This window comes from Juglans regia, chromosome 7 (genome assembly GCF_001411555.2).
Source record: "Juglans regia cultivar Chandler chromosome 7, Walnut 2.0, whole genome shotgun sequence".
Taxonomy (NCBI): domain Eukaryota; kingdom Viridiplantae; phylum Streptophyta; class Magnoliopsida; order Fagales; family Juglandaceae; genus Juglans; species Juglans regia.
In genome coordinates this window covers 46946336-46968699 of record NC_049907.1, presented here as the reverse complement: position 1 = coordinate 46968699, position 22364 = coordinate 46946336, and the positions used below count along the sequence as shown (strand labels likewise).

Sequence of the window (22364 nt, the reverse complement as noted above, 5' to 3'; positions counted from 1 at the left end):
TGCACATGAGATCTATAACTTTTTTCAACTTCTCATAAATATATTTAAATTCATCTTAATATCCAAACACATCTAAACTCATCTTAGGCCCACAACTTAGGCTACTATTTCAACTCACTACTATTTATAGAAAACTCAACTAAAATTCCAACACAGTCTTAGTAAGTCTGGAAAGAAATATGTATGTCGCAGGGATTTTGCCTTAATGATCTTCTTTGTGTGTTGGTAAGTAATGTGGGGTAGCATCATGTGCAATTTTTTTTTTGGCAAAAATATAGAAATCTATTGCTAATCATGGTGCCACGATTTAAGGAAAGATGTACCTGTCATTTTCCACGAAGGCTGTCGATTTTCTCATCTTCTCCAAATCTTTTACTTTTATTCACTGTATTACTCTTTTCTGTCAACAGATTTGGAACTACTACCTTGACCTTTGGCAAAGCACGAGGTCCTTAAAACATGTTACATAAAATAATAATGAAAATAATATGGGTGGATCCCGCTATTACCCCACTAGGCGATAGGGATTCCGGGTTCCTTAGAAAGTTTAAGCTGAATATATTAATTCAAAATTTCCAATGATAACAGGAAAAAGAAAAACAAGAACAAAGAGTTCAACATAAAAAGAGTATAATATAAGCAGGCTTAAAAGATCAGCAACTTACAACAACTACTTTGGTGGTATCTGTGCATCGAAAAAAAATGATGGAACCGCATAAACAGTGAACAATACACTTTCTTAAGCATCATACCTAATACAAACAAGTAACTTCTAGATGTATGGACCTTGGGCACGAATTTCATGTCTAAAAGGAAATGGAGAGACAAAAGAAGAAAGAAATCCTGGGGCATTTGACTTGTGTAGTCTGAGGGGCCCTGCAAACAGATGAATAACAGTGAACTTGATCAAAAAATGACACGCTTTGAAATATTAATGAATAAACCATTACGGAAGGGGATTTCAAGTTTACATACTTCAAAAAATAATTGTGGTTTACAGCAGAGAGTCAATCTGGACAGAAATAGATCAATTAGCTCTGCTTTGCTTCCAACCATTCAACAAAATTGTCCAGGATCAAGGGCCAAGCAAGGTTAGGATCATAATTACTAAGGTCTGGAAAACTTATCTGCATGAAAGTATCACTGCTAGTTAGAGTTTAAAATGATAAGTCAAAGTGGGGAGGCCCTATGGGGAACCAACATCGATGGATAGACCTTCAAGCAATTTCACCCATATGTTGCAACTGATATGGTTTCAAGTGAATATAAAATTTCTCCCCCTATGAGAACAATCCCCCCACCCCCATGGGGCAGGCTCCCTTCAGAGAAAAGTCCTTCTCATAGCATTAATCCTACGGATCTAATGCCAAAGTGAAAAAGGACAGACACCTAAAAAAGTAACATAAGACGTGGAATTTCTCCCCCTCCCCCCTCTCAGAAACAATGTAATAAAGTGTCCAATGCAGCATATATAATTGGTAAAAGAACAGTGAAGCCATCCATCGATCCATGTTTATGACCTTGTAAACAGTAACCAAACTGTAATAGTACCTCATTGCAAAACCGGTAGAAGCCCATCCATTGATCCATATTTATGACCTTGTAATCATTCTGAGCCTGCATTTGGAACACAAACATCTAAGCAACGAGTCATTGGTTTTTTTTTTTTTTTTAACTTTTTGGCTTGTCTGAGAGAGAGAGAGAGAGAGAGAGAGGAGAAGGTTATGTACTATCAGTAATTACAAAAGATATTAGCTTTCTAGTAGCAACACAATCCCTTTTTCACAGAATATGGCAGAGTTCATTGGTACAACAATGCTAAGCACTGTGTCACTAAGCTGGCAAACTAGGGTGGGGCTGGGACAATACATATTTAGCAGCTTAAATTGACACGAAACCTTCCTTCACAGTGATACATGAGAGATGCAGGGCTATCAACTGCAACCGTTAAAAATAACATAACTGAACAACTATAATAGTGAGAAAAGGAGGGAGAGAGAGAGAGAGAGAGAGAGAGAGGAAAGAATGCAATACATGCTCACTCACCTTTAAATACTCAACAAACAAGTCAACCTGTGCCCGGAATTGGGTGCCCGAAACAAGATCCAATAATTCGCATATGCTCTCTATATCTATGCTCTTTTGTTTCTCCTCTGACAGAATAAGTAACAGATGGTTGAAAGTAAAAGCAATATGAAACTAAAATAAGAAAAGAGAAGACAATACCATGTTCCAAGATTGAGTTGCAAGGCACGCTAAACTATTTGTACCTGTTAAACAATATTGGAATGCATAGGAAGAGAACTCCACAAAGGTCGATGGCCTCCTAACCTTCTCAGTGTATATTTGAAAAAATGCAGAAATTAGTACACTTTCAACCTTTTTTCCATCATCGGTAGCATCTTATGCATGTTAAAAACATATCTAATTACCAGCATGTTTCCCGAAAGAAAGCCTATTCAAATATTTTACCTCTTTCTCCAGCTCCGGGAGTGCCTTTTTTATTTTATGTACAGTGTCTGCCCTTAGTGCTTTGAGGCCTCTTCGCCACTCTTCCTATAAGAGTAGTAGCGTCATCTCAGCATAGGAATGGGCTTTTAGAGTAAGAGAGACCAAAAACTACAGCCCTTAAATATTAGGCAACATGATTTCTTGAGTTTAAGAGTGGGACAAACATGAAGAATTGAACAGAAATATGAAGAAGAATGCAAATTTTTTTTTTATTATGTTCATATGACAAAATATAATTAGAAAACAATGATAAAACAGAACATAAAGGAAAATAATGTAGATAAAATTTCCTTACCAGGCTAAAATACCCCTGTTTTTCTGATTTCATTCTCCTGGAATGCGTAGCCATCAGTTTTAGCCAATGAGCTAGAGAGTGAAATCTAAGAACTGAAATATCCAATAATGCTAAACAAAACTTACCAAGCAAGCATTAAGATCCTCACATCAGTATGATCCACTTCCATGTCCAAACAAAGAGTTTCAATTCCCTCTGGGCTGTTTACAAAATACCAAGTATATTACAATTGTACTTAGATTCAGCTTCTCACATGAGAATTAGCATGGCAGAGTTTGACGCAAAAGTTGGTTATCATAAAATTGAGGTGAAATATATTTACATTTCAATAATATATAAGTAGCACATAGGATGAACATGCTACATCTTCAAGATCAAAACTGAAAATTCAAAAGAATAGTGGAATCCAAGAAAGAATCGCAAAATATACAGCCCAAAGTGAAGCCAGACAAACAATGAATGAAGAAAAATTCTTTTCAGCAACTTCCCAGATGCAACATATACAGCACAAAGTGCAGCCATAAAAAAATGGACGGAGGAATATGCTTTTCAGCAAGTTTCATTAGTTGGCTCTAGTGACCTCTACATTGTAAAATTTATGATAGTCTTTTCCGCACAAATTATCAACAAGAATTTCCCCCAATTCAAGCCATGATAACCAAAACTACCTTTAAGCATAGCAAACATCAGCCTAGCATGCCTTTGAATGCAAAAATCAGCCTTGGAGAACTCAGAATTGATATCAACATGGGGCAATGTAAGTTGTACACACAAAATTGACACAGTCGGATTGAAAAAGGAAAGCTTACATTATCAGTAGAAAAATGCACAATTTAATTAAGCCAAATAATCAAAGAAAGCTTACATTACACAATTCAAAAGGCAAATACCAAAGACTATAGCCACATATTTCTTATCTGAATTGTGATAGAGTAGACTTACTCAATCATACCAGAAGACCCATTTGCATAAGAATAAAATAGGTTATCAACTCGTTCCAACTCTTTTGAAGTTGCTTTACTTGAGGCTGAACAAATGAGATTCATATCATTATAATAACTGACAACAGAGTGTTAAAATCCATAAATGACTAATGAAAGAATTTGGAAAGCATATGCACGAATTATTCAATAATAATTTTTAATTCAACATATGCATAATGTATGTTACTCAGCTCAACTCAGCCATAATTGGGCTCTGTCGATCTTTATCCATTAATCGGGCCTAAAGACGGAGCAACCACATCTAAATTTTAACTGCCTACCATATAAAAATAAGCTGTTTGCAAGCCTTCTCATTTGCTCAATAATTTAACCCATTATTTCGCGCTGAAATCTCCAAATGAATTATCAGAAAAATTAAAATTTGAAATTCTCCCAGCGTATCACTGAATAATGGACACTTATCATTTCATTTTTGGTTATATTGAAGAAGTGGAGTGAGAAGAAAAGTGAAAAAAAAAGAAAGCTTTAAAAGGTTCTCTTCCTTGCACTTGAAATTCTCTCCAAACTTCATTTATTTGAGAGGGAATTTTGGTTGGCAGAGAGGAATTGCCAAGCACTCGCGACTCTTTTTCTTTTGTCTTCCAGGAGGAACCAAGACAGAGAGAAGAATTGCAATGTTTTATTGTCTTCTCTGAGCTCTGTTTTCCGTAATAACTCTACTTCCTTTTTCGTTGAATCCATTAATCATAGCCAGAGAGGACTTTTGCAAGATACTTGAATCAATTTTTTTTTTTTTTGAAATAGACTTCTTTACATTCAATAAAACCGAAGTTACAATTGTGACTTATCAATACAGGAAAAATCCAGACTACAAGCCAACCTACGCATCTGCTCTGGAGCACCCCCGAACACAAATTTTTTGTGACGGACATTGTCTAAACTTCTATAAACTCTCTCCGAACAAACCTACCAGTTTATCTGAGAGAATAGTGCTCTGTAAAAACAGAACTAACCGACTCCTCTCCAAAAAAGAGAAGCACTATCACCTCCGTCCTCCCTAGGAGGAGGAGGAGTACTATCACTCCGTCTCCTCCCAAAGGAAGAACGGGACTCAACTGCTATGGACACCAAGTCCAATAGTCTATTTCTTTTATTAATAAGCAGAAAAAAACTAACAAACACTGAAAACCCTACAAAAAGTAGAGATACACTGCGCAAAAAACAAAGTCACAAAGATTGCCTCTAGGGTTTCATCTCCAGCAAGTCTTGCCGCCTCTCCTTTGTCTTTTTCTTTTTTCCTTTTTCTTGCTATCATACGTTGCCTTCGCAGCCCCGTACACCACATGAGCACCTCGCTCCCCCCGCACTACCACCATCCCTCTCGGCCACGTCGATTTGCTCCTATCGCCGCCATCTGTGCAGGCGGCCTATCTGCTCATGCCAATCCCCTCCACCTTCGCACATACACCGGTCATCCGCCGCACGAGCAAAGGGTGGGTGGATTGATATAAGGCTACCCAAACGTGGGATGAAAATCAATCTGAGAGATGGGTATTGGACTCTAGAAACCACAAAGGATCAAAACATAGATGGGATGAAAAGCTAGGTTGCTTTCCCCATCGTCCAATCCGCTGCAGGAGAGAGCCGGCCATTTCCACCACCATCTATCTCACCCATCACCATTTTCGCACACACATCGGTTGCGCCCACAGCTTGACACCACCGGCTCAAGCACCGACCATCCATCTCTAAAAACATCACATGAAAACCATTTCGAATGGAGATCTAGAAAAGGTTGGGTCAGGTTAATGAGTAGCAGGGGTTTTGTGGATTTTCTCAAGCATCTAGAAGGAGAAAACAGACAAGGCGTAGAGTTTGGACCACCGGATTAGACCTGAAAAACACAGAAAGAAACAAAAACACAAAACTGAAGGAAGGCAAGAAGGAAGTGAGGGGGAGGGAGCCAAAGCTCCCACCCCCTCAAGCGATTTTCAGAGTGAGGAGCGATTTTCCATTAATCCTGACATCGCTCAGTTATTTATACCATCAAAAACCCGGATTGGGCATTATTATACCATCTTGTTGGTACTCATCATCCCTATATACCCTACCCACCACATTTATTTTTATTTTTATTTTTTATTTTTATTATTGTTATTATTTTAGTTTTATTCTTCCTAAACTAATTAATTTTTTCTGCTTTTTATCTATTCACCATACATTTGACAAGAAAAAAAAAAAAAAAAAAATTATACGTGGTGTTTAATGTAAGGATGGTTAATCGAATTTTTCTTTGAAACTGTCGCCCGTGTACACGGAAAGTTTTTATTTTATATTTGCACAATTATTCCACTTGAGCTTTTCTATAGGATGAAGTATTCATCAAAACTTAAAAAAATAAACTAAAAAAAAAAGAGTTGTCCTCAATATTATACAGATAATGTATTTAACAAAGAGGATTAAACTAAATTCCAGAAGAATAAAATACTCAAAAACGGAATTCAACGAAACAAAGTCGAGCCAGAGGAAAGCTTTCACAGAGAGAGAGAGAGAGAGAGAGATCAAATACCGGAGCGGAAGAAATCTGCGGGTGAAGAATTGACAGACGACGTTGAATTTGGTTGACCCGTTTTCCTGGATGCAGAGCGGCGCATCTTCAGGAATTCCAACGGCAAAGAATGGGAGAATCAAGACCAACCTCGAGTGAACTCGGAGAGTCGGAAGCTCTGCTATGCCAAGCGCCAGAGAGTGAGAGAGAGATTGATTAGTTACTTGTGAATGGAAACTTGAAACTTAAAGATAATAAAATTTTTAATAAAATTTTTATTTTATAATTTAAAAAAATTAAATTATATATTATATTTTATATAAAAATTTATAAAATATATAATGATTAAATGAGGTAACCAAATAATTAATTTTGTATAATTGAACCTTTAAGGCGATTAAAAACTTATCTCAATTTATTTTAATTTATTATTATAATTTTTTTAAATTTTTATATAAAATATAATAAATAATTTAAAATTTTTAAATAATAAAATTTTATTTAAATCGTCTAAAACCTTCTTAATTCATCAATCGGCGTTAAAATCATGAAAAATTATTTACATCATCTATTGTAGGCTATAAGTGTTTTGAGTTAAAAAAAAAAAAAAAAACACAGCATGCGGAGAGTGTCGGGCTGATTGATATAGCCGGGCTCTAAAATTATATGTATTCAATTTTACGAGTGTACAGTTTGGGAACTCCGCCTTTGTCTATCGGAAAGACCGAAAGATGGGAAGGAGATGACGTGGTGGGTGCGTAGTGTTTCAGCGGGCACCGTGAGGCAGAAACGCGTAGACGGCTGCTTGGTTCGTTAAACTCGAAGGTTTCAGCAAATTCAAATCTACATGCGCTCCTTAAAAAAAAAAAAAAATCTACACTTGCGCATCTATGTTTTATTAAATATAAAAAAATATAAAAAATTTATAAATTCATTTAAAATAATTTCTTAACAATTAAATAAAAAAATATGAATTGATGACTTTTGTCGCATTTTCCTCAAAAAATTACGTTGCCAAACCCCAAATGAAAGGCATCACTCTAATTACTCCCAAGATAAGATTTAAAAAAGAAAGAACTGTTTGCCCATTTTTCCAGATTAATAAGTTAGAAATCGGATGAAAATTTAGAGAAATGACATTTGTATTTGTAAAGTGTATAAGTACTGTACAATTTTTTTGAAAAAATATATATATATATATAATCTACGTGAAAAAAAAATTAATTTGTTAATAGTAAAATCTATACAAGAAAAATAATTCTTTGTTGGGTTTTAACAAAGATAATGGTAAAAAATCTTTCCGGAATATATATATATATATATATATATATGATATTTCAATCATTTTCAAAACTTTAGTAAAATCATCTTTTAATGCAAAAACATCTATGATCCATGCGCCATGCATGATGCATCTCAAAGGTCCATCCACCAATGCTACATAATACGACTCTCAAATCAAAGATTATAGGGTCAGAGGAAAAAAAGATAACAACCTTTTTTGTGAGGGTGGGGGAGGCGAAGAGAGCATTGGCCCAATTTTCTTTTCAGAATGTAAAGAGGAGGCAAGTTTACATATACTATGAAGGCACCTCCGAAAGAAAGCATGTAAAAACAGACACTGCACCCTGCAAATAACTTGAGCGAAGGTCTTCAGGGATCGGAGCTCTAAAAACAGTGTCAAAGCAGCTTAACTGACCATCGTATGTTGAGCCTTCACCAATGTCAGAAAGAAGCAAGCCACATATCTCCTCTGCCATTTTTGAATAAGCTACCCTGCAAACCCACAGTAAACAACATTCAAACTCAATAGTTCAGACCTACAAGTACAAAGATTGGTAACAAAAAATTAATAGAAAAGAAATATGCAATACACAATCAAAATTGTTTCGATCGGGTAATTGAGTCAAGGAATTTTGTTTTTCTGAGTAATTGAGCCAAAGTATTGGAATTCATACCTTGCATCAACTTGTAATCTACCACTGAAAACTTGTAGAGACTCATTTAACCGACCCAGAAAGTCTCTACAAGCAGCATTTTTGCTCTCAAGAGAATCCTACAAGAGACATTACAGTTACTTAAGTGCGCATTAGAGAAAGAAAGACAAGTCATTATTACAATGCATTTTGAGGATATATAAATTAGGGCCTATAGTTTGAGCTTCCACTCCTTTGATTGAATCCATACACCATAACATCCCCATGTTGATATAACCATCATTCTCACATTTTCATCATTATTCAGCAGGAATTTTACAATAATTTTTTTTTTTATTGGTAAACAAATTTTTATTGATCAAAAGAGTACACAAGATCACTAAGCGTGCTAGTTTCGTGATACAAGAATAATTTCTGGAAACAGGTTCCCAGAAATATTAATGTTGACCTTATCTTTTTCTTATAGTGATAGGGTTTAAGCTATTCCTTGCCATCATTTATTTCCGTTCTATTGGCCTACTAGCAACAGGTTCTGGGACATGGCTGTTTTGCCCTTTTAGGGTAAGGATAAGTTCTAATATTAGCCCAGCAAGGCGAAAAGCAACAAAATGAAAGAGGACCTTGTCCAATAATACATGTCATGTAACCCGGAATGTCATCAGGCATTCATGGCAACGCCTACACAGGACATATGCATTATGAATATGCATGTCTTTAAACTGCTTTATGATAATAACCTCACAATTTAAGCAAGCTTGCTTTGGTGTTTTACACACAGAGACTCATGCAGAAAGCAAGTTATATACTATTCAAATTAACCACCTCAGTATTTAGGGTAAGCTTCATACCAGTTCACTCATAGCATTGTTATCTTCTTGCAGTGAACTTCTCAATAGATAAAATGAAATATAAATTCCAGCTCCCAAGTCCCAATTCTCAATTTCTGACTTATGGTCCTCCATACAGGTAGCAAGCCTCCATATCTCCGAGTGTTTGGCTGCAACAGACGAGAAAAATGTTCAAAAGGTGACCTTAACTGAAGCATGCTGCTGACTATAGAATGCAAGTTCACCCATTCTCTCTGCTAATAGAAGAGTAGTTACAGATATTAACAAAGTTCAGCCAAAAAAAAGAAAAAAAATCAGCAGTACAATATCTTTTTTTTTTTTTTTTCTTTTTTTTATAAGTATCCGCAGTACAATATCTAAAGGCAGGAACCTTTTTGCATATGCATTTGCCAGATCTCAAGCAATCAAACATTACTCAAAACCAGATATATTTCTTGTATTGACAACTGCAAATACAAGTACGGGCATGAGAATGGAGAGAACTATTAACCACTAATTTTCTGAATACATTCTTGTGGTTTTCTTTAGTCGATGACCAATGATTTGATTCACGAATAGTTATGAATTCATTCTCCATAAGAAAAAAAAAGCAAAAATACATATAGGTACCATATGAACATCGGGCTGTATCACAAGAGTATAAGCTACTTATGCAAAATGGCCACACCAAATATACTTTTGAGTGTCAACCCTTTGTCTAATTATGTGAACATCAAACAAGAATTACTTATATAAAAAGAAAAACAAACAAGAACATTGCCTGCTATTTTCCCTTTTCTTTTAAGTGAGAACATAACGTCCACCGTAGCCATACAATTCCAGTATTAGTCAGTTCTGCAAAACAAAGCATGGCTGTCGCAAAGGAATTCTTCACATGATTGACTACCTTCTGAGCACTCCCAGCAACGGCTATAGATATTAGATAATGAACTAATATATATTTTTTTTTATAAGTAGATAATGAACTAATGTAGCACAGTAATATCTCAAACCAAGCAAAGATAAATTTTACCTGACAAGAACAATTTATGAGCAACCGTTGTTATCAAAATAGTATGAGCTTTTTGCCAATGTTCACATTGAAGAAAGTTCTCAAGTGCGTTTGAGAAATCTCCATAGTAACCACAGTAAATAGCCTGCATTGATCAGGAATGATATAATTCAAGCAAAGATACTAAAAAAAAAAAAAAGAGCCAGAAAAATTGTTTAATATAATAATATCCAAGCCTTTTGTAGTGGAAGCAACTGCAAACCAGGACAACACAATCTTTCAAAAACCTTTCACAATTGAAATCCCATGGTAGTCTCAAACACCACCACCAGCTAGGCAAGAATTTCAATCAAGGTGCCAAAATCATTGCTACCTTAGTTTGCAGTATCGGAAACTTGAGTACTAGTTACACCATCAAATAAAGGGCAGGGTGAAATGGTTTGAGAAATGTTAGGTCAACCAAATTTAAAAAAATGGCATACCATAGCCTCATGAAGCCACACGACTGGAACCCCCAAGTTTTCAATAAACTGGCGTTGCGACTCATCTGAACTCCAACATTCACAGTACTGGAACAAGATTTCTCGAATGAGACTTGCATGTAGATATGGAAAATCTTCACGGTAGGGCATATGAAGGACCACATAGATGGCCCAATGACATTTCCCAAGACATAACAGCTGCGAGACAAGTCCCATGTCAAGAACATGAAGATCATTAGAAGTGATAGCACCAATTGCCTCCAACACTGCACGCTGATGCCAAATCATATGGTAATCAAGTGGATCGTTTGTTGAAGATAATGCAGTGAACATTGCCTTCAAAAGGTCAAACTCTCCCTCTCCACTTGCATGAAGAAGCATAAGATAATACGAGAAGTCAAAACGTTCCTCTTTACTCCATTTAACAGCCTCTTCTACTGGTCCTTCATCAATGTATACTGGAACAGGATATGGAGCTTTTCCATCATCAACAAGATGTTGATAAGTGTGGAAAACAACGGGCAAGGAAGTGTCAGGTGGTTGTTGATACCACATCAATAAACCTAGAAATCGCTTCCAATCAACTTTCATACCATGCAAAGAACCATGAATATTACCAGCAAGCAATTCATAAAGCCTTAACCGGTCCTCCTCAATGAAACTGAAATCCAGTCTATTGATTCTCCAAAGATCAAGTTGCTGTGCAACATCAGCACGATTCACCATCGACCCACCAGCCTGGCTTAATAAGCAAGCCAGTCTCACATCCCCAGTAGAAGCAGCAAGCTCCACAGCTGCATCAAGCTGTCGCCCCGTCAAGAGTAAGAATACATGTTCCAGATAACTTGATTCATTCAAGGAGCTTATTGTATCTTGTACCCGAGGACAGACACTCTCTTGCAACCATAAGCTGAACTCTGCCCTTCGAATAAGAGGAAGTGCTTCTATGTCTACATCTGAAGAAGCTTCCTTCATATCCTGCATCATGTCTTCCTCATTGTCAGCAACCAAGGACTTCAACTGTGAAATATTTTCCCTATCAGAAAAAAGAACTTTTATCAATTCCCACACCATTACTTGATGAGACAAAACCACACGACTAGAGGAAGATAGCCCAGGAACTTCCAACCTCCTCTCAATAATATCTCCATAACTCCTACAAATCTCTGAAAGCATTAAGCGATCTGAGACAAGTTTCCGAAGTCTCAGCTTGAAGGAACCAACTTCAACTTCTTTTGTTTCATGACTTATCTCCTTGTGGAGATTTAATGGAGAATCAAATGCAAGGTCAACAAGTTCTTCTCTGACCTTGTTATTTTCATCTCTAACCACTTCATCTGTAGCAACCTTTGCTAAAGTGATGACAGATGATAACACCCTCTGAGAATCGTTACTGCCTACTGGTGTCCCAGTGTGAACAAGAATCCCATTTGGGCCCCACCCAACCCGAAATGACCTACCCATGAACAAGCCTGCATCCACTATGTTGCGAGAATGGCTTCCAGTTACTGGTGTTTCTTTCTTGAGGTCCAGCTTAAAACCTGAACCTTCAGGTTTTAAAGGCCTCAGAGACAGACCCTTATTTTGTTGGGCCATCAGAATGGCTCCAGGTGAGTTTGAGTCAAAACTACCATGGTCGTACTCGAGCAACGGTAATGGGGCTTTTCGAGCAACGGGTGGACTAGATCTATGGCTCATCATTTGAGCAGAGTTGCGGAAGGGAGATCTTACGCTATCTTTACCAAAGGATGGCTTCTGGTATGTTGGTATTTCACTGGTATCCTCTGCCTCCTCTTCCTCATCAGGAAACATTAACATTTTCATCTCTCTCATTCTTACAGGGTCAAGCCCAAGATGGGCAGGAAGAGAGTGAGAGAGCACAACACTAGTAGCTCCCATGTGTGTTTCTTCATCAATATCAGCAGCCTCACCACCATTCATACCCATGGGATTCTGAACTACAGTTGCATCATCCATTACAATATCTTCCTCATCATCTTCATTCAATCCAAATCTGCTGAAATGTTGAACCAAGAATTTCCATTCACCATTTGCTGGGTCAAAGGAAATGAAGCAAGCCCCCTGTCTTTCTGCAATGATTCTTAATTTGTCCACTATCATCTCTAGTTTTCCCTCTTCAAAACCCAGAGATCTCACTTGTAGCACCAGAGTCACCTCAGCAGCCTTGTTAAGTCCCTGTCCAACTCCAGGCTTAGCATTTTCATCTTCATAAACAACTATCTCATGCCTATGGAACTTCAAAATGTCATCTAGATCCAACCATCTAATGTCAGTCTTCCCAAGAAACTTGACCGATCCATAACCCACCCTCCCAATTGTGAAGTCCAAAACTCGGCTACAATAACCAGGGTCCTCAAGTTCCCAGGTAGCCAATTCCTTCAAACAGGGTCTCATGTAATAATCAGCTGACCTTAAAGTAGGTAAGATAGCTTCAACCTCACTCAAAATCCCGCACGAAGAAAAATCATTGTTTTGAGATGTCCTCCTTTTCTTGTAATGAGATACAACTTCTGAACTAGTTCCCACATCAGAGTCCACTTCACAAGAACTACTAAATGATACGTTTCTTCTACTCTGAAGTTCACTGGAAATCCCTAGTAGCATAAAAATACTGAATTAGTTCACTGAAAACACGCTACACTAATTTTCATACGTGGAGTAACATAATCGTAATTTCCAAGCAACTAAACTAGAACAAACAGAATTTCTCCGATTGAAACCATGACGACAGAACACACTTTTTCACTTGCATTTAGAAAAAAAAAAAAAAAAAGGTCTTGAATCATTCAAAAGCAACCTTCATCTGCGTTGATTAATTACCTAAATTCCACATTTTATAAACATCAAGCAAAAAACACTAAAAATTAACCCCTAAAAGAAGCTAGATCTCCTCATATCTAACCCGAAAATGACAACCTTCGACCCTTCGACACCCAGAAAGCTGTGCTTTCATATTGCTCTCCTAGTTGTCGCATCTTAAAACTACAGAACGTCGCTGGATGATTAGCTAGTAATTTTATCGTTCGCAGGTCCCAAATAATGAAGAAGGCTGAAAATTAAGTAGTAATTTTCTTTTCTTTTCTTATCCTAAATTTTCAGAGCAAACAAACAGAATCAAAGAGAACTTGACAGTGGCGACCGGAGACTTGACTACTTACCGGAAACCGGGAGCAGAGAAGGGGACGCCATGGTCGCGGGAGGAGGAGCAACGAAAGTTTGAGTGACTGGGGTTTTTAGGGTTTTGCTAGAACAGGTCCACCGGTTCTTCCGGTTGGTCAGACTATATTACATTATTGCCCTTTAAAAATAGTAAGGGAAAAAAATGCCCGTTTCCGTGCAGCGTCATTCTGACGCTACGCTCCGGGTGCCATGCCTTCTTAACCTACGCCTGCGCCTTTCACTGTTTCACAGCTTATATCTGGCTCCAACTTTGAAGCAAAATTCCCTCTCTCTCTCTCTCTCTCTCGAACGGATTAGGAGTTTCTGGAGGCCTCTCTCTCTCTCTCTCTCAAACCTACTAGTAGTTGTAGTTTCTGAGGGTAACTTTCATATTCATTCCTAGTGTTGCATATCCTTGTTCTAGTTCTAATTTTGTGTTTCTTGCGAACTTTTAACTCTTATGAGATTTGGTCTTCAATTTTGTGGTGTTAGAATTTTGCAGTTCCAATGTCTGCTTTCGGAACCCCTACGGCCCCGAACCCTAATCCGAATAAATCCTTTGAGGTAGGCGTTGTGATTTGAGTGTTTAGTTTTTTTGTTTTTGTAACTTTTTGTTTATTCAATAGCTTAATGCCATGATTAAAACCCTACTAATGTGGCCGAATGTCTGACTTCTACTATTGCATCTGAGTTCTTATCTGAATTCCTGTATTTCTACTATTATCGAGCTTGAATTGTGTTATCATGGACGATATTAATGGCAACGTTTTGTTTTTCCCTTTGTTTCTTTAATGGTTTCTCAAAGTATTTTGCGAACAAATGTTGACAATAAATATCTTTTTATTTATTTTTTATTCTTGAGTTATTCCCTGGAGTTATCTTGTTCTTGGAAAAGTATCTGTGATTTTTTTCTTTGAATTGATCATGATTATGCAGAATCCTTAATGGCTTTTGACATATTCAGTTGCCGTACCATTTTGTATCAAATGGTGTTTTATCATGAACCTGGAGCCTTTATTTTTGAAGCAGAAATCTATGTTTTTTCAATTAAAAATTTGTCCCTGAATTGCTTTGTGGTATCTGCACGTATCTAAGTATAACCGACAACTTCCCGATATTTAGCGGAATAGTAGTCAATCAAATATTACCGCTATTCTGTCATTCTTGAATTCACCTTCACTTGATGTGGAACATAGTTATTCCCATTATGTATTCAACGTACTTACAATTCTTGCTTTCTGGGCTTGTTTGCTTCCAGAATTTTCTCTGCAGTAATGTGATTTTGTTTTTGTTTTTGTTTTTGTTTTTAAAACGTTCCTTGAGTTGAAATGACTTGGAAATATAATTCTAGGTGGCTCAACCTCCCAGCGATTCAGTTTCAAGCCTTAGTTTTAGCCCCAAGGCCAATTACCTGGTTGCTACTTCGTGGGATAACCAGGTTTGTTCAGTTGTTTTTTTTTTTCTTGTTTACTAAACTAAATTTTTTATTCTCGTGCTAACTTGTCTTTCCTTTTATCCTTTTTTCAATCCTATTGGCTTTTTTTTTGTAGGTAAGATGTTGGGAGATAATGCATAGTGGGGCTGTTGTAGGCAGTACACCTAAGGCTTCAATATCTCATGACCAACCGGTAAAACTGAAGTTCATGACTTATACAAATTTTCTCGCTGTTGCTGAATCTACAAATTTTCTTGGTTGACCTTTTTTCAAAAACATTTGTTTTTAAGGTGTTGTGCTCGACTTGGAAAGATGACGGAACAACTGTATTTTCCGGAGGTTGTGATAAGCAAGCTAAAATGTGGCCTTTGTCTGGTGGGCAGCCAATGACTGTGGCCATGCATGATGCACCTATCAAAGAGATTGCGTGGATCCCAGAGATGAACCTCTTAGTTACAGGAAGTTGGGACAAGACCCTCAAGTAAAACGTTGATTCATATCTTCATCTATATTCCTTAGATATCCTCATTATTGTGTAGTTATGTTGTTTTTGTCTACCAGTTCAATTGGAATACTTAACTGAAAGTTATGACCAGTAGTGTTACCGTGGATTCTGTTTTCATGATTTGTATATGATGCTAACATTTTAGAGCAGGTTTGGGGGGTGAGATGAGAATTTTGTGTTTTATTTTGAAGTTTAAAATATTATGTTTTAATATTATTATTGTTTTGGGATTTGAAAAATATGTATTGGGATTTGAAAAAGTTGAATTGTTTATTATATTTTGTATGGAGATTTAAAAAATGTGTAATGATGAGATGAAAATTTTGTGTTTTGTTTTGGTTACCAAACCTGCCCTTAGTGTTTCAAGACTATTATGGAAGCTATCATACTTTATCTTTGTGGCCAGTGTGTACGTTGCAAAAGAAATACTGTATGGCTTAGAGTTTGATACTATTGATCCTTTGAGTGCTCAATGGCTTGAGCGACCTTTCGATGAGAATGAAGTTCTTATTGTGTTAAGAGGGATGGTCAGAGATAAGGCTTCTGGTCCGGATGGTTTTACCATAGCTTTCTTTCAGGATTGTTGGGACATTGTGAGGGAGGATGTGATGAAAGTGTTTCTTGAATTATTCTCCTAGACAATATTTCTTTTGCATTGTGGAATAATTTTTATAAACACAGTGTTCTCTTATGTTATGGGATATAAGTACGACGTTTTTATCTGCAATTTTTACAAATTGGATCACTGATTGAGGCTTTGTAATTTTATATCCTTCTTCATGTTTGAGCACTCGCCATTTATAGCATTTTCGTCCATCGGATGGTTAATTGTGCACTACTAATTGTTTTACATGCTCTACCATGCTTTGCAATCTGGTCGTCTTGTGCACTTGACTACTAAGATTCTTATATTTGATTAAATATTTCTATTGTTTCCTACCAATTCTTAGGTATTGGGATACTAGACAGTCAAATCCAGTGCATACTCAACAACTCCCTGATCGTTGTTATGCGCTGACAGTGAGGCATCCTTTGATGGTTGTTGGCACTGCAGATCGAAATCTGATAGTCTTCAACTTGCAGAACCCCCAGGTAATGTTCTGAAAGAAATGAGTGAAATATGCCTCTGACATGATTTTGTAGTCTTTCAACAATCAGATCTTCAATATCTCAAAACAATATTAGGTAACTGTCTGGTAGTTGGGCTTTGCCTATTATTATGAATAAAACTTTTTGATTACCAATAAAAAAAAAACTCTGGGTGATATTTCAAACTTAGTTTCATAAAATCGAAGCTAACTCATTATGCAATTTTTTATATTAATTATCTCATCTAGACTTCTAACAATTGAGCATATATTATCTCATCTGGACCTCTAACGATTGAGCATATGAGGCAATCTTCAAGTTTAATTTATACAGCAATATATGGACATCTATCTTTAGTTGATTGGGTAAGATTGTCTGGGTATTTGAAAGACGGTTTGCTATTTCTTTGAAAATTTCCACTTATGGATTTCATGAGAATTTCATTAATTTATTTTTCCACAATATTCTTTACCGAAGCTTAACAGCTTGAGTGCTTCCTCATTTTTATTATTTTGGAGGGTCCTTATGAGGCCTTCAGATAAAGGGTCGTCCCATTGTTTAGGTTAGTGTTTTTCTTTGTTTCTTGTACGGTTTAATAAATGCTGGGGTCTATTATTTAATCTGTGGATGAACTTGATTGTGAAAACCTTAGTCTATGCTGTTGCTCTATATACTTTCACTTGATATTGGTTTGTCTTTATAAGTTTTAAAGGAAGTTTCACTTGGTGAGTTGGGATAAGGTATGTCAACTGGTTTCAAGTGGAGGTTTGGGAGTGGGAAATTTGAGGCTGTTTAACAAAGCTCTTCTTGGGAAATGGTTATGGAGATATCATATAGAGAGGGATGCATGCATTATGGAAAAATTTGATAGATGTTAAAGTTGGGATTGTGGAAGTCCATTCGAATAGGTTGGGGGGAGTTTGTTAATCATGTCAAATTTAAGGTGGGGGATGGATCAAGGATACATTTTTGGCATGACATTTGGTGTGGCAATTCAGCACTAAAAAATGTCTTCCCTTCACTTTTTAGGATCACAAGGCACCAAGATGTAGCAGTGGCTGATTGCTTTTCTTTTTTGAATAATAGTCCTCAATGGAATGTTGATTTTGTGAGAAATGTGCATGACAGGGAAGTGAATGTAATCTCTGATTTATTTGGTAGATTATATGAGTTGAAGATTGTTCAAGGAAGGGAGGATAGCTTGCTGTGGATTCATGAAGGAAATTTCAGATTTTCGGTTCGTTCCTATTAAAAGGTGTTAAGGGTGTTTGTGACTACCCTTGGAAAAGCATTTGAAAAGTTAAGGTAGCTTTCTTCTGTTGGCTGGTGTCTCTTGATAAAATTCTGACCACGGAAAATTTATGTAAGTGTGGACTTTGCGTCGTAGATTGGTGTTCCATGTGCAAGATGGTGAATTAGTAAACCACCTGTCTCTTCATTGCGAGGTGGCTAAGAGTTTGAACGTGATTTTTGGTAGGATGGGTATAGCTTGGGTGATGCCTAAGCAAGTGGTGGATCTACTTGCTTGTTGGAGAGGTGTAGAGGGGAGACGATGTATTGCTGCCATTTGGAAAATGATTCCTTTGTGTTTGATGTGGTGTTTATGGCTGGAGAGGAATGAGAGGTGTTTTGAAGATAGAGAACGTTCAATGGGAGAAATTAGGGAATTTTCTTTATTACTTTATGTTTGTGGGCTAAGGCTTACTATTGTAATGAATGGTGAAGAATTTCTGGATATACTTTAGTCTTTTCTGTCATTTTTAGTTAGTGTATGTAGGTATTTCCTCTTGTATACCTCCTGTATACTTGGGCTATGCCTATTCTTGGTATTAAATCTCTTATTAATTATCAAAAAAGAAGTTTTTGTGCTTTTTGAAGCAACAGTATGTGCGGTTGCTGTCATGGAGTTAAATTTAAAAATATAACCTCTAATGCCTCTCCATGGGAGTTAAAGCTTTTTCTGTGTACGTGGTTATGCCTGCTGATATCAATAAATTTTTACTTATAAAGAAAAAACTTTTTTCTGTACGTGTATTGTTATTTGATAGTATATATTTCCACAATAATGAAAAAATGCCTGAGATGCATTGATGTTTCAGTTTTAAATTGTGTGAGAATTTAGATATCCATATTTAGCTTTATTTTCCTTTAAATTTTTTAGATGTGGTGTTTATGGCTGGAGAGGAATGGGAGGTGTTTTGAAGATAGAGAATGTTCAACGGGAGAAATTAGGGAATTTTTCTTTATTACTTTATGTTTGTGGGCTAAGGCTATTGTAATGAATGGTGAAGAATTTCTGGATATACTTTAGTCTTTTCTGTCATTTTTAGTTAGTGTATGTAGGTATTTCCTCTTGTATACCTCTTGTATACTTGGGTTATGTCTATTCTTGGTATTAAATCTCTTATTAATTATCAAAAAAGAAGTTTTTGTGCTTTTTGAAGCAACATTGTGTGCGGTTGCTGTCATGGAGGAGTTAAATTTAAAAATATAACCTCTAATGCCTCTCCATGGGAGTTAAAGCTTTTTCTGTGTATGTGGTTTTGCCTACTGATATCAATAAATTTTTACTTATAAGGAAAAAGCTTTTTCTGTACGTGTATTGTTATTTGATAGTATATATTTCCACAATAATAAAAAAATGCCTGAGATGCATTGATGTTTCAGTTTTAAATTGTGTGTGAGAATTTAGATATCCATATTTAGCTTTATTTTCCTTTAATTTTTTTAAGTCTACTCATGTTCCACATGCCAACAGACCGAGTTCAAGAGAATCACTTCACCTTTAAAGTATCAGACAAGATGCGTCACTGCCTTCCCTGATCAGCAAGGTTTCTTGGTATGAATCTGCTTCTTGATACATTATTTCACATCATTTATCTATGATTATTCTCTAGATTTTTTTATTGTTGACTTTTGGCAGTGCTGCCCCCTGCCCCCTTTTTTGGGTTGCCTCTATTGGCATGCTCCTTACTTTTTCAAATTTCTCCAATGGTTGATAAACAAAGTATTTTATATTCATATGTTCATGAGAAAATTTATTGGGACTTCCATGTCTTATTACCGTATCATCTGTAGACGTTTAGATCTTCATTCCAACTATGTTCTGTCAGCTGGTGGAAAATATTAAGGAAGACAACCTTTTAAATAGTGCAGCACGTCCTATATTATTAAACATAATACAAAACAATAATACTCAAATGATAACTGCTCATCTATTTGTACTGCACTAAAGTAGACATATATCTGTTATTAATTTCCCTTGATAAGGTCTAGCAAAAGCTTTTTCACAACGTTCAGTATGTTTAGTCTCCAAGGTTACCTAGAAACAGGTGAGAAACCCAAAGCAATGATAAAGCACAAGATATAGAAACCACCGACATGGTTTTCATACTAGTGAGTGATTAGAACAAAATCCACTTTCTTAATGGAAGAAAGTTACCCCTAAGACACAGGTATTTGGTCACAGACTGCACGAGGAAGAAAAGATGGCAAATAATCTTTTTCATTTCACATATTTTTTTGGTTTTTACCAGTTATATATCTCTTGGTCAAGTGTTTTGCTTGAATTTGCCGTCACTTCATGTTTTTTACTGTAATGGGTGGTTGTGATCGTTGAATTTGTTGTTTTTTATCCAGGTTGGCTCAATAGAGGGAAGGGTTGGTGTGCACCACCTTGACGATTCACAGCAAAGTAAAAACTTCACTTTTAAATGCCACCGGGATGGCAATGAGATATACTCTGTCAACTCTCTAAACTTCCACCCTGTAAGATTCTGTATTGCTATTCGATCTCTTTGTAAGTTATTTGTTTGATAGCTTATGCTTTTATAGTAGACTCAAATCTTTCACTAGTAGTAGCTTTATTTCCTCAAGTTACGGGAAGATACAAGTATTTGAACTCAGAATGTGAACTGTTCAGTGCTTTATGTTTTTTGATCTGTTACTGCATAAGATCTTATCTGCTTACCCTCTGTGTCAGGTGCATCACACTTTTGCAACTGCAGGGTCTGATGGTGCTTTTAACTTCTGGGACAAAGACAGCAAGCAGAGACTCAAGGTGTGCACAGATGACTTTTTTAAGCTCAAATCATATTCAATTAATTTTATTGCTTCATCTTTCCACAATTAAAATGTCTGGGTTGGTATAGACACATGCACTCATTCTTGCTGGCTCATAATATCTCAAATCTAATATGCAATATTCGGCCAAACCCCAAAGGGTTCCTAGTATGCGAGATATCTTTTGTCTATTGTCATTAGAGCTGAGAGCAGTTATATTTTCTGGCTGAAGTACACGTGTAACACCATTTTTTGGTTCAGGCCATGGCTAGGTGCAGTCAACCAATACCATGCAGTACATTCAACAACGATGGTTCACTCTTCGCCTACTCAGTATGACTCGTTTCATTTTTTTTTTACCACCAGTATGATTCCTTTTTTTAAGCATAATGCTCGCTTTCTCCTTCTCACTTTACATCCTGGGCATACTCATCTATACATGTGTATGGGGGTCTTCAAGATTAAAATAATGGGTGATTTCTTGAGAACCCCCCCCCCCCCCGTTCTCTCTCTCTCTCTCAACTTGATATGTTTTCTGCAAGAAGAGTAAATAAACAAGGTTTTTAGAATGGGAAATCAGTTCCTTGGAGTGAACTATTCAACTAACCATACCGAGATATGTTTGCGAACCTTTCCAAGTCCAGATGTGATCAAATCAATCAGATCTGGCTGCTAGGGTTGCTTCTTGCTCCATATTTTCGTAGCTACAATATTTATTCAACTAAAGGAGGGACGCTTAATTTAAGGCTAAATCTGTCTTGTTTGAAATTATCTTGGACATATATTTATGTGGGCACGGAATTTTTACCTTCAACTGGCTTTTAGGCATGCTACGACTGGAGTAAGGGTGCCGAGAATCACAATCCAGCAACTGCAAAGTCCCACATTTTCCTGCATCTGCCACAGGTACATTCCTTTTTATGGTTTGATGCATAGATAAGATTATTAAATGAAATGCCAATCTGTCCTTCAGAACACCCTGGTGAAAAGTGAAACATCTATTTTATCTTTCTATGGGTTCAGGAGTCTGAGGTTAAAAGCAAGCCACGCGCTGCAACTGGTAGAAAGTGAAGGTGCTCATTTACTTGAATCACTACAGCTGATCGGAGATTTGATCGTCTGATCTCTTTTTGCTCCTCCCTCCCCTTCCTCAATTACTGCTGTATGAAGGCAGCTTACTGTCGTAGGTTATAATGAGGTTCACCAGGTGGTGGTTCTCTGTATCCTGAGAGGGCATTTAGTTTTTTTAGTTTTGCGTTTTCTGTGTGTTGTAGGTTAGAACTTTGTTTCTCAGCTGTTGGTTCTCTATCATGAAAGGGTATGTATGATGCTTTATGCCTTGTTTTGCATTACATATTTTACAAGATTCCGGGGTGTTTGGTTCTGGTCGTGTGGGAAGGATACTTGGAAGGATATATTATCGATTGTCCTTCATAGAGTAGTAGTTTGTCGTCCAAGATCCGTGTGAGATCACTTTTAGATGGTTCAGATGTATGGTTACCTGAGCCTAACCTGATTACTTTCTTCATTTTCTTTA

General features: G+C 36.7%; 3 protein-coding genes across 6 annotated transcripts; 1 reads left to right on the top strand and 2 right to left on the bottom strand.

Moving 5' to 3' along the window:
- Positions 1 to 613: 613 nt before the first annotated feature.
- Positions 614 to 6526, bottom strand: LOC108983884 (DCN1-like protein 4). 2 transcript variants are annotated; one of them, XM_035692211.1, is made up of 10 exons: positions 6320 to 6526; positions 3749 to 3833; positions 2932 to 3006; positions 2807 to 2843; positions 2473 to 2556; positions 2271 to 2331; positions 2047 to 2153; positions 1552 to 1617; positions 976 to 1127; positions 614 to 876 (listed from the first exon to the last, which is right to left on the bottom strand). In XM_035692211.1, the coding sequence occupies exons 1-9, from the start codon at positions 6402 to 6404 to the stop codon at positions 1032 to 1034; spliced, it is 696 nt and encodes a 231-aa protein (XP_035548104.1). In that variant the 5' UTR covers positions 6405 to 6526; the 3' UTR covers positions 614 to 876; positions 976 to 1031. The 2 variants fall into 2 exon arrangements, with proteins under 2 accessions (XP_035548104.1, XP_018811213.2); XM_018955668.2 differs by lacking the exon at positions 976 to 1127 and having other exon boundaries at positions 6320 to 6509.
- A 1141-nt stretch (positions 6527 to 7667) lies between these two features.
- LOC109019371 (nuclear pore complex protein NUP96) lies at positions 7668 to 13839 on the bottom strand. 2 transcript variants are annotated; one of them, XM_019001653.2, is made up of 6 exons: positions 13736 to 13839; positions 10557 to 13171; positions 10096 to 10219; positions 9084 to 9232; positions 8257 to 8354; positions 7668 to 8074 (listed from the first exon to the last, which is right to left on the bottom strand). In XM_019001653.2, the coding sequence occupies exons 1-6, from the start codon at positions 13764 to 13766 to the stop codon at positions 7879 to 7881; spliced, it is 3213 nt and encodes a 1070-aa protein (XP_018857198.2). In that variant the 5' UTR covers positions 13767 to 13839; the 3' UTR covers positions 7668 to 7878. The 2 variants fall into 2 exon arrangements, with proteins under 2 accessions (XP_018857198.2, XP_035548103.1); XM_035692210.1 differs by lacking the exons at positions 7668 to 8074; positions 8257 to 8354 and adding an exon at positions 9844 to 9992 and having other exon boundaries at positions 9145 to 9232.
- Positions 13840 to 13913: 74 nt separating this feature from the next.
- Positions 13914 to 22364, top strand: LOC109019372 (protein RAE1). 2 transcript variants are annotated; one of them, XM_019001655.2, is made up of 12 exons: positions 13914 to 14116; positions 14239 to 14300; positions 15088 to 15174; positions 15287 to 15364; positions 15462 to 15652; positions 16627 to 16768; positions 19524 to 19604; positions 20405 to 20533; positions 20748 to 20825; positions 21089 to 21160; positions 21653 to 21733; positions 21851 to 22364. In XM_019001655.2, exons 2-12 carry the CDS (start codon positions 14244 to 14246, stop codon positions 21896 to 21898), a joined length of 1044 nt encoding a protein of 347 aa, XP_018857200.1. In that variant the 5' UTR covers positions 13914 to 14116; positions 14239 to 14243; the 3' UTR covers positions 21899 to 22364. The 2 variants fall into 2 exon arrangements, with proteins under 2 accessions (XP_018857200.1, XP_018857199.1); XM_019001654.2 differs by having other exon boundaries at positions 14229 to 14300.

What these genes read in the sequence shown, in the direction of transcription:
- LOC108983884 (XM_018955668.2), bottom strand. Translation starts at nt 6,404, where the DNA reads ATGCGCCGCTCTGCATCCAGGAAAACGGGTCAACCAAATTCAACGTCG. An exon ending in GGGTCTTCTGGTATGATTGA is followed by an intron (nt 3,007 to 3,748) that starts GTAAGTCTACTC and finishes TTTTGTAAACAG; the next exon opens with CCCAGAGGGAATTGAAACTC. An exon ending in TCCCGGAGCTGGAGAAAGAG is followed by an intron (nt 2,332 to 2,472) that starts GTAAAATATTTG and finishes TACACTGAGAAG; the next exon opens with GTTAGGAGGCCATCGACCTT.
- LOC109019371 (XM_019001653.2), bottom strand. Translation starts at nt 13,766, where the DNA reads ATGGCGTCCCCTTCTCTGCTCCCGGTTTCCG. An exon ending in TTCTCTGCTCCCGGTTTCCG is followed by an intron (nt 13,172 to 13,735) that starts GTAAGTAGTCAA and finishes TTATGCTACTAG; the next exon opens with GGATTTCCAGTGAACTTCAG. An exon ending in TCATAAATTGTTCTTGTCAG is followed by an intron (nt 9,233 to 10,095) that starts GTAAAATTTATC and finishes CGTCTGTTGCAG; the next exon opens with CCAAACACTCGGAGATATGG.
- LOC109019372 (XM_019001655.2), top strand. Translation starts at nt 14,244, where the DNA reads ATGTCTGCTTTCGGAACCCCTACGGCCCCGAACCCTAATCCGAATAAA. An exon ending in CTACTTCGTGGGATAACCAG is followed by an intron (nt 15,175 to 15,286) that starts GTTTGTTCAGTT and finishes TTTTTTTTGTAG; the next exon opens with GTAAGATGTTGGGAGATAAT. An exon ending in CTGATCAGCAAGGTTTCTTG is followed by an intron (nt 19,605 to 20,404) that starts GTATGAATCTGC and finishes TTTTTTATCCAG; the next exon opens with GTTGGCTCAATAGAGGGAAG.